Source organism: Typha latifolia, chromosome 6, assembly GCF_019914945.1.
Source record: "Typha latifolia isolate L0001 chromosome 6, TyphaL0001v2, whole genome shotgun sequence".
Taxonomy (NCBI): domain Eukaryota; kingdom Viridiplantae; phylum Streptophyta; class Magnoliopsida; order Poales; family Typhaceae; genus Typha; species Typha latifolia.
This window is the reverse complement of record NC_133091.1, coordinates 14333847-14345193: the sequence shown is the minus strand read 5'-3', so window position 1 is coordinate 14345193 and position 11347 is coordinate 14333847. Positions and strand designations below refer to the sequence as shown.

At 36.2% G+C, this 11347-nt stretch overlaps 1 protein-coding gene across 1 annotated transcript; it reads right to left on the bottom strand.

The window, feature by feature from the left end:
* Positions 1 to 417: 417 nt before the first annotated feature.
* Positions 418 to 10882, bottom strand: LOC140791045 (peptidyl-prolyl cis-trans isomerase PASTICCINO1). Its single transcript, XM_073141410.1, has 20 exons — positions 10607 to 10882; positions 10127 to 10211; positions 9645 to 9714; positions 8790 to 8887; positions 8320 to 8442; positions 7081 to 7113; positions 6545 to 6603; positions 6346 to 6427; positions 5843 to 6001; positions 5296 to 5353; positions 4310 to 4458; positions 3807 to 3904; positions 3648 to 3717; positions 2968 to 3027; positions 2486 to 2542; positions 1934 to 2002; positions 1639 to 1716; positions 1245 to 1346; positions 1075 to 1146; positions 418 to 1000 (listed from the first exon to the last, which is right to left on the bottom strand). The coding sequence occupies exons 1-20, from the start codon at positions 10666 to 10668 to the stop codon at positions 716 to 718; spliced, it is 1869 nt and encodes a 622-aa protein (XP_072997511.1). The 5' UTR covers positions 10669 to 10882; the 3' UTR covers positions 418 to 715.
* Positions 10883 to 11347: the final 465 nt, after the last annotated feature.

Genomic DNA, 11347 nt, shown 5'->3' with positions numbered 1-11347 from the left:
AGCTCGAGAAGTCACCTTGAAGCGAATACGGCATGATAGCTAGTAGCCTACTACTAATAAGTTTTATTTTTTAAAAGTTAAAGATTGAAATGATTGCAGAAATCTCACCCAGTCTGATCTCACTAAAGCAATTAGTAAAGGTGCTTCTGTCTTGTGCTGGGCCCTTTTAGTGGTAGTGGTAGTGGTAGTGGTAGTGGTAGTGTTTGTGATTGTGATTGTGTTTGTGTTTGTGTTTGTGGGACTACTCTCTACTAAGCTCTCTTGTGTTCTTTGCGAAAGTTGATGACCAACGAGAATAAAAAAGTATTCACTAATGATTCCGCCTACGAAATTACTTTTATAGACTGAAGGGAGATTTCATGATACCATTGATCAGGCTTGGAGGATCCAAGGAGATGCATGTAAAAAAAAAAAAAATTAAAAATCAAGAGACTTGAATTCAAGTTCGTTCATGATTACACGGGATAAGATCATTCGATACAAGAAGTTGTCCAGGGGCATAATGTATGGCAATACATCACAACTAAACAGACGACTGGAAATATTGTAGTGATCCATAGATCATTTATTAATACCGAAACATTGCAATGACAAGTAACTCGGATTCACGGATCCAGTACACTAGATTGCTCGCATTATCTATCAAGCACATCTGGGTAACCTAGGTTGTAATCTAATCACTTGAAAACCATAACTTGGACAATTTTGCATCACTTCACAGTATTGAGCACCTATTTAAACCAAGAGACGAGAGAAATCTTCTCCCAGATGGCCATATGCGACCAAAAATCCCGACCTTCTCACCTTCAAAAGCAAACGTAGCTCCCATATCAGGACTGGGTTTCACAGTAGCCTTACCGTCAATATTTGCTTCCTCAACTCTGCCTTCTCCCTCATGCGGATTCTTCTCGTCTCTTGGGTCAGCTCCAACTTCAGCAATTTCTCCTGGTTTTTTGTCAAATAGCCCTTTGAACTGCCTCCTGGCCGCTTTCTCAGTTTCCTGATTTCTTTTAGAGATTACTCCCAGATAATTAATTTTAGCATAATGCTGATCAGAAATGAATGGTTACTTACCTGCTGCTTTTGCTTTAGCTTAAGGAGAGCAGCTGTGGCATCAGGTTCCGAAGATTTGTCAATAGTCATCATCTAAGTACAAAGAGAAGAAACGTGTCACTTTTAGATGAATATTTGATCAAAGTTATCTTACAATATAAAAAGGTTAGAAAAGAAAAGGTTAAACCAACCATCTCAAAATCTTTCTTTGATTCATCAAAATCACCACCTAACAGGTAAGCCATGCCTCGACGGTATAGAGCTTTGACATGTGCTGGGTTTGCATCTAATACCTGCTCTCCAAAATTGAACACAAATGCAAAGGGCATCATATTTTCCAGTCAGAAGAAGCATAAATCTGAAAATTAGCTGGAAGTACCATAAAAATTTGAATGCCATTGAAAGTGGACACTAATACTATTAGTCCAGTAACAAAATTAAGGTCCTAACTATGTTGGGGCTTTCTGCAACCTATCCAACACAAGAGATGGATACCGTGGTCCTCGCTTTTGTATAGCAACACCAGGCCAAACAAGCTCATTCAATTAATTATAATTCCTAAAACCATTAGCTCTGTATACATACCTTGTTGCATGACTCAATTGATTTTCTGACATCATTCATTTTCTGGTAGCAAGCAGCAACATTTAAATGCAATGAATTCTGCAACAACAATAAAGGGAGAACGAAAATTTAACAACACATCCAAAAGAAGATATGATGCTATGGCAATTTCACCGCAAGCTTCATTAGGAAATTCCAGAACAATAGCATTCAGTCAATAATCAGAAAAACATTGCTCCCACAATGAAGCTCATTAAGAATGCAAAATTGTTGATAGTGCACACAAGTTACTAAACAGATATATAGACTGCCGTACCCTTGAATTCACAAAGATTTTTCCCTCTTCATCATCTTGTGGATTGACATGATTATACTCCCTAATCACCTGTAAAACCATAAAGACAAAAAGAATGAAGACCCAGCCACTATGGAAGAAAATCTGAGAGCAACATGGACTCTTACATAATACTAGCTCTGCTAGTTTCTATATGAAGTTTCTTGGGATTGACATGTGTAGAAGGAAGATTTTTTTTAGTACAAACAATGCTGGAAGTAAATGCTTAAAAGCCTAAAATAAGAATCACGTAATTTTCTAGCTAGATAAGCAGCAGATGCAAAAGCGGCAAATCTTATAAGCAGAGGATGTGCTGGTTCGGTTTCAGAGTTTGGTATGAAATCCTCATGGATTGTTCATACTACCAAATACTGGGAAAGAGAATTGGGAAGCAAACATGTGTAGAGTTCTCTAAATATGCATGAGCATTCCCTAACATGGTTAGGATTCCACAAGAAAAGAGGACAGTATACAATATGGTTTGTCGCCAAAGACAAATTCAAGTGAATCAAAAGATGAGCATAACAGACATGCCTTCTCGTACTTTGTCTTAGCAAGGTCAAACTTCCCTTCTTTGAAAAGTCTGTTCCCCTGGAAGATAAGAATGAATTTTAGAACAATATGAATGGCAATAACAATAGTAAGTTAGTAACATCAGCATCCCTGCAACCTTAGGTGAACTTTAAAGGATATAATGATAACATGGAAATCTAAAAGATACAACGGTTGCAAGGAACTCTGAGATTTGCAGTCACTTTAACTGCTTAACATTTGTAGTTCCAAAGATAACAAAGACAGACGCAAACAAAAATTGCAATCTTGCATATTAAACATGATCTTTCATTCCTCTTCCATTCTCAGTTGATCATTGTACTGTATCCTACTACTTTGTGGATGACAGCAAAGAGAAGTACTTCCAATGCACCTATACCTATTCACCAAGAATTGGAATTCTATCTAACAGGCCAAATTTTATTGGCATAGGCAGCAGCAAAAAAGTGAGAATATAGCCATACTGTGTTTTTAATCTTTTCTGCTTCTTCCATGATTTCCTGGAATGTTAAGCCAGTCCAGTCCTGCATGCATATGTCAATCAGGATAAGAACAAGAGGTTTTAGACACAAGAAATTTAAACTTAAGAGAAATCTACTAAACAAAACATTGATTACACTAGCAATACTAAATCAATCAATGGATGCCTATTGACCTCTAATATTGACAATCAAGAACTGTTGCCTTGACATAGAACTAATGGAAACAATAGACCACTATGCAGACTATTGAGTATGGACTTCTGATAATTCTGTTTGAAGCAAATTTTCTAGGCTTCTAGCAAGCATTGTATCATCCTTTTGCAAAATATTAATGGAATTATCTTTTTACATCCATAAAGGAATACTTAAAGAAAATGATTTTACAAGAATACAGCAACAGAACAGGTCTTATTAGATCCATTTTTGAAGTAGTTCTAAATAAGGTATGCTGACAATTAAACTCATTTCCTGTAGCTTATTTTCAAAAAAAATAATTTATGCTGCAAAAAGAAATAAAGGCGCCCCAAAGGGTACCTAACCAAATAATAGAACAGAAGTTGATGCCGCACTAGTATGACATTCTGCAAAACATCTTAAAGAAAAACTGAAAAAGCTGTGAAAAGTTTGAATTTTGATTTCCAAGCATCAGAAAGCTTGGTTACCTTAGGCATTTCAAAGCCAAGTAATTCAATTTCCCACTGAACCTGAGATCCTTCAGGAACATTAGCTGGTCTGTGGCATCATGATCAAATATTTAAATTATTTGCATAGAAATAAAATATTAAAATGTCAAAGACAACTAATAGAGAGGCAGGTAAAACCTGGGAAATTTATCATATGCATAATCTGGAGGGCAAGTAACAATAGCTACTTCTCCAGGAAGCATTAATCGGACACACATTTCTAGTCCTTCAGGAACCTACAAAAGATGAAAATATATGTACCTCGTAAAATGTATAATTGAAGTCCTGAGTGAGTACAACCATATCCACATAATTGGTAAATCTCACTTCATTCTCATGGAAATTATGATCATGCAGAAAGGCAAATGTTTTGCCATAAGCTCACTTCAAAAAAATTGTTGCTCTTTTCGATGTTTTACACTCATTCAAGTTTCTTCTTCTAGATCATTCAGGTGGTTTGTGATGGATATGGTTGAAACTAATTGTAAGAATCCTGAAGATTTAATTAATATTCACATCCAGATTTCTCTACTTCTGATGAAAAACAATATTACAGGGATAAGCAATAAGATTTTTATGCACTAATAAAAGTTGTTCTTTTTTAAACTGAACTCCAATCTAAGCAGAGGAATGATACGTACAAGCCCCTCTCCAGAACTGAACTCCAATGGTTCGCCACTGTTATCAACTCTTGTATCATAAAACACAGTCTTTTCTTCATTAAGAAGCATTCCCTTGTAATGCACCCTTAGCAAGCTATCATGAAGAGGGCAGTCCATAGGAAATTCACCTAAAATTTTCCAATACATGAAAGTGACAAATAAATCAGATAGATGTCATGCTAACACCAACTAAATCAAAAACTAGTATAAGCATGCACCAAATAATCGAGAATGCAGGAAATGTGATGCAACTTTGCTTCATGAAATGACATCTGAAGGTATTACTAGCAATTTGGCTTCCATAGGAGAACAGAATTTGCCTCTCGACCTCTAGTCTACGGGATTTTGCACCAGGACAATAACCTTGCCCAATTGTTTGGCTCAACATATCAGATGCAAGGCCTTTAGCTACTTACATCATTTTACCGCGGATAACTTATCTTGACGGTCAAAGATTGAAATGGTTTAACAAGTATTGGAGTGAAGTCCTTGTTTTTCAGCCAAAGACCTGATGCAAACTTTGATTTGCAAGGTCCATAAATTTTATGCTATCACTAAAAAAAATTGAATTTTTTTCTCCTAGAAAATAGAAATTGAAATGAAAAAAAGGCTACAATGAAGCATTTACCACATTGTTTTTGATCCCTCACAAAACTGGGAGGAAGAAACACACTTTCTATCTAGAAGCATAACAGTCCATGAATTACAATATAGTCATATTTCAGGCCAAAATAAAGCAGTTTATGTCACAAACAAAAGGAGGCAAAATATCTACATTTTCCTAATCATCCAGCAGCCACAAGTAATGTAGGACAAATACCATGAAGTTCAGTCATTTTTTGTCAAGCAGCTTAACATACTTTGGCATGATGGGACAATTCCATATTGCTAAATGCCAGCCTCAGCAACACTAAACCTATCATTCAATATAAACTAATAATCAGGAAAAATGTAAAGTTACAGACCTCTTCCATCGACAACTCGCCGCTTTATGAGACGACCATCGCCAAGCATGTCTCTGACCTGTAATATTACGGTGCGTCGTTCAGATTGAAAACTCAACGAAAGAAGAAACACAGACCTACTTTCAGCCATCAGAATACAGAACAAGTTTGATTAAGTATAAATTGATATCATTATCATCATCACCAAGCTTAAGGAGTAATGGGTTATTTAACATGATATCAAAGCAGGAGGCCCACGCTCAATATTAATAAATATCATTATTATCAACATTCTCTTGAAAGTTGAATGATTGAGATTATCATTTAGTTTGTCATCAAAGCACTCAAGCTGAAGCACAAAATTAAAGGGAATCTTTAAGCTGCAGACACAAGTTTATGATCAAAGACGCAACCTTAAAGTCCCAATTTTTCAGGATCTTTTCAACAACCAGATGAAATTAAGGTAAAACCCCCTTTTATCAGGATTCAATATGAATATAAATGGTGACACAAAAAAATGTCAAGTCAACAAAGAAAAAGGAGCTTAAAGAGGTTGAGAGAGACATACCTGAACGAAGTGAATTAGTTCAACTTCAAATTGAACATCTTCAAGACCTTCCAGTGAAGGCATTAATGAAGACTGTGTTAAATAGGTACTGCTAACAAAAACTGTTGCCTTCTCTCTACGTGCCATTGTTCCAATTCCCATCTCAAGCCCTTTAGGTACCTAAACTAAACAAACATCAACAAAGAAATCATATATTAGCATGTAAAAAAAAAACCAAAAAATGCTACATAATATGTTTGAGCCATGCACATGATATGTTCTGACTCAAAACAAGGGAGGCCTCAAAGTTAAACGAGTCAGTTATTTAACATAAATATAATGAACTCAAAGGAGATATTAAAGATGATGTGAACACATGAGATCCCTTCAAAGCATTTGATCCAACATAATGGCCTCCGCTACTGCCTTGTCAGCCAGCATAAAATTATTTAAATCCTCTATAACATTCCATATCCAATTTTTAGAAAGACAGATAAAATCGAAGAAAGAAACTGTTTCCTCACCTCAGATTTACCAATAGTAAAAAGGTATGGTTCTTCTCTACCTAGCAAAGTTTGTTTTCCATCTACTGTCTTTGCAATAATCCTACAATGACAAATGTAAATGTGTGGAATAAGCAATTCATAATAAAATCACCACAAGAATTAACAGAGAGGTTATAGCTTGGAGTTTCTAGACAACATGCAAAAACAACGGATTTACCGAGCTGTCACTTCATAAGGTTCTCTTGGTGATTCCCATCCTTGCCCTTCATCAAGTATCTGTCCATGCAAATGAAAAAAAAATTAACGTGCAGGTAGCTAAGAGAATGCCTATACTAAACATACTCCAATCACACTTTTTATTGAGCCAATATTCACATAACGAGCTCTGAATAACAGAAATGTGTCAAACTACCAACAAAACATGTTTTATCTCATGTATAATAACAACCTCAAAAATATGTTTCCATGTGTAGAGGTGTGTTTACGAATTTAGGATGGATGAGTCCATTTAATTAAACCAATTATAGTAAAAAACTGTGAATAGAGTTGGAGACTAACTAATTGAGTACTAGCAGCGTACCAACAATAAAGTATGCATAAATGACATAATTTATACATGAAGTTGCATATACACAATAAGATGAAGTAAAAATCAATTGCCACTTAAGTTAATATTAGATGCTTTCTTCGAATTTCAACTGTAAATTGTTAAATCTGTGTATTAGTGGATCCAAAGACCAAGGCGCTATTTACCTTCTTCACAACTCCCAGATCTTCGCTTACGACCTGAAAATACAGAAAACATGGGATATAATTTTGAGAAGGTTTAAAAGATATCCAACATAAGTTTTAAGGTATAGATGGCACCAAAAATGAATAAATAATTGCCCTGTTATGTTAAGGAGGTACTCAGATTGTCGTGGTTTAACAACTTACATAATTTTAAGAAGAGGTGGGTAAAGGGATCAATATTCTCATGCAATTAATATACATATAAGATGACCTTGGTAAAATGATAGTTAACATAACAATAGTCAGGTAAGAAAAACACAAAGAAGGGCATCGTCCCCATTGCTTGCGGCATGGTGACAGTATCATGGAGATGAAAATACAAATGTAAGCACCTTTATCAGACAATGTGTTACTCTAATGTCTCAATATGAAATACAACACCTTTTTCCAATCCAACCATATAATACTTACAATCTTGTCCATAAGATGCCAATAATCATGAGTTTCCACAAGTATGGTGTGATTTAATTTTAGTAGGTAGAATCAGGTGTAGGTTTAAAAATGCAAGTAGAGAAGTTATGCTATCATCTGCTCACATCTTGATGTGGAAATGATTGTTGCCACTCTATATTGCATTTCAAAGATACAAAAATTTCTTTTATAAGAATGCTAGGAATAGCTAACAAATTTCTTTTGCTATTTGAAGGTGCAGATCAATTCTTGCTTTATAGCAAGGACACAGCTATACCTTACTACATTACCCAACTAGAACCTCCTTAACTCACTTGAACCAACTGCTGCACACGTTCTGATCTGTCATCTTGGCAGATCCAAGGCAACAAATACAGAATCAAACTTGAGTTGACTTAAATGAATCCGATGACCCAATTTAATGCCAAACAGCCTACCCAACAAATCATGAGCCACTAGCCCAACATGATTCTATATCAGCTTTAATCAAAGATAACCTAAATTACTCGAATGCAATTGAGTATTCTTCAAATCAAACTTAATTTGAATAATGCAAATAAGTGTACATGTCTTTGTCATAACATCACATCCAGACATGCCTACCTTAGTACCTCACCAAAACTATCCAGAAGAATTTACTATACAATGTCTGTTAACATATTTCATCGTGTCGACTAACCTCAATAATAGGAATAAATGATTTTCTTAATAGCATTTTTAGGAAAACATTTACCTGAAAGTCATCTAGGAAAAACATAAGCAACACTAATGTCTAAAGATCTGTAATACCTTGGCTTTAAAGAAATCCACCATCTCAATCTCAAAGTGAAGTTCGTCATCTTTAGGGAAACCATCTGGAGCTGTAACTGGACAATCCTCCTCGGCATAGTGTATCTCAGGTTTCATCTTGAACTGAAAGTGAAATCGATAAGAGTCAGAGAAGTACCTAAATTGCATGATAGTTCCAAATAATTATTCATTCCTTTGAGATGTCTATGGCTCATGATGGAACACTAAATTAGTTTTTACATAATTTATCATATGCAATATAGTCATGACCTTCCTAACGATTATTCAACATCTCCAAGAAAATAAAATGAAGGCATGATACCAAGACACAAGATGAATATCTAATGAGGACAAATCAAAGTAGTAACAGCGACAGCTAGCATAAACTCCTATCAAACCTTTTAATAACATGAAAGCAGTTGACATTCAAATATGTGTATATAACAGCTCAAATGTCTGAAAGGACATACCATAGCCACCTCACTCTTTAACATGGTTGGAAATCCTTCAGAAAAGCCAAGAATCATGTTGCTCTTTCCCAAGATAAGCCTGAGAGGGTTTCCTTTACCTATTAGATCATATAAGTGACCAAAAATCTGTTAATGCCCATAACATCTAAGCTGACTTCATCAAGACTAACACTAGAGGGACCAGTGAGAAATATGTGTATTTCGTCTAAATATCTAGGAGCCCTCTGTAACATAAAATAATTCAGATGCCCATATAAGTTGTTTCTTATGTCACTTGACCTGTTAGAATTCTTACCTTCAGCAAAGTCATACACATATTTGTAGACACCACAGCAATTATTCGAACATAGTACAACAGACAAGTCTGAACGTTTTCTCAGTGTATTCTGGTAACTAATGTAGGGCATATATGTGATCGAGGAAAGAGACAGAATCAATACAAGGGCAGAAAACTGCTGATTTTGTTTCTTGCTTTTATCTGGACGTGAGAATTTTTCCTTCATAATAACTGCCGATGAGAACCATTTTAAAACAAACCAATACAGTGGACCTTAAAAGAATAATTTATATAGACTTGTATAGCACATGCCACTTTATTTGACTAGACAAAAGCAGTTAAAGACAGCCAAATGAACTATCGGAGCATGATAAGCAGACCCGATTTAACAATGGGTCAAGTTCTCTAGCAATGCCCTAAGCCTTTGTCGATGAAGTTTACCTAAGATTGGTGTTAGATGGAGGGTTAAAGGGCAGATGGATGTGTGGAGGAGTCAAGGAGGTGATAGGATTAGAGGTATTCATCAACATTATATATACAATATTAATGGCAAAAGGCAGTCAAAACTGCTTAATCACCTCCATGTTCTGCTCTTGTAGAATTAATGATAACACCATCAATGGTTCGAGTAGTGCAATGAATTGTAACCTGCAAAACAATTAAGAGACAATTCAGCAAACTTATGTTACTCATCATTTGATTCTGTTACTGCCTGAGACAATTAAATAATAAGAAATTACTAAGGAATCAAGCAATAAGCATGTTTCAATAACCACTAGAAGCCTGAGGAGACTTTAGCTAGTGACATTTGTAAATGACAAACAAAGCAGTTACCTATCTATCTATAGGGAAAAAAATTGAAAGAGCTGATTCGCCTGCTGTTATGATGGAGACCCACGGAGAGTAAAACTGGTACTCTTCACAGGATATGAGTTTTTTTTTTTACTGCAATTTAAAATGGAATTCGATGCTTCTCAAGAAGCTTCACAAATGTAGTTGCCATTATTATTTAATACTGTTGTATGAACTACGAAAATTAAGAACAGCAAATAAATATTACCTGGTCTCCCTCTTTAGGTTTCTCTGTGCCCTCCCCTGATCTGATAATTGCTTTCATCAAACTTCCAGGAGTAACTTTTTTTCTCCTGCAAATAAAACATGGAAATCCTGTTACCGTAAGAGTTAAACACTCATCATTAAAAAATCGCCAATAACCATGACAGCGAATGAGGAACCACATTTGTTCAATTATATATGTATGTATGTAAGATAACAATAAGATAACTAATCACACTTCAGGAAACACTACTTTGACTTCGAGTACTTTTTGCTGAGGCAAATTACATTGCAATTATCCCTCTTATTTCCAATAAAATTTTATCCATCCCAACCTAGAAAATCGAAGCTTGCGTATTGCGATTACCGAGAGCTATCATCATAATGCTCGATGTTCTTTAAACCATACGATCTTAGTCATTAATATAACTTACTTTTTTCCCCAAATCAAGATTAAAGTAACAGAACTAAGATATTTTGGTACCTCTTCTCGGCCTCTTCCGACAATTTCTTCTTCGTAGGAGCGTAATCTTCTTGATCCGCCATCGCGCTCCTTCTCAGAAATCCCGATGTCGATGAGATCTAGAATTCTCCGCCCTAATTCTCAAGGAGTCGTAGCAGGTAGCATATAGTAAAATGTTGGCTGCGCGCTCATGAAAGTGGTACCAAGCGAGTCAGCGACGGCGATTCTTATGCGTCGTGCTTCTCGAACCGTTCAGTGACCGATAAGTTGGATTCCGGTCATAACTGCAGTCACCGTGTCGGATTTGCGGATAAGTGTATCCGATATCTGATTCTGATGGATGCACTATTCTCTTTCTTGGGCTTCAGAACTTGGGCCGGCCTAAAGCAAACTATTGGTTTTGGGCCTGCGCGGACTGCGTGTGGACATGTGACTAGATGTACAACGGAGCGTGCTTAAATTTAGAGGTGATCAATTGGCCTAAGCCTGACCCAAACCCGTCCGGTCCAAACCGGGCTAAGATTTGGGTCTCACCTAGACCGAGCCCGAAAAATAATAGGTGACACCTCTTTTTCTACATATGTAGTGGCGAGCTTCGCGCTCTATATGACCAGTGGCGGGTTATCAAAGAAGAGGGGAAAACTTTTTTCTCCCTTGCCTTGCCATCGACTTTCACTCTCTGGATTGATCACTTGTCAAGGACAACAAAAAATTCTCGCTGGTTGCTCAGCAATGGAGCCATAAACAGTAAATCATATTATC

Bases quoted from the DNA above. Each gene is read 5' to 3' on its own strand.
- LOC140791045 (XM_073141410.1), bottom strand. From the start codon at position 10,668: ATGGCGGATCAAGAAGATTACGCTCCTACGAAGAAGAAATTGTCGGAA. The intron at 6,002-6,345 runs GTGAGGAAACAG...TGTTTAGTTTAG, and splicing joins TTACTATTGGTAAATCTGAG to GTACCTAAAGGGCTTGAGAT. The intron at 2,543-2,967 runs GTATGGCTATAT...CTTATCTTCCAG, and splicing joins CAGAAAAGATTAAAAACACA to GGGAACAGACTTTTCAAAGA.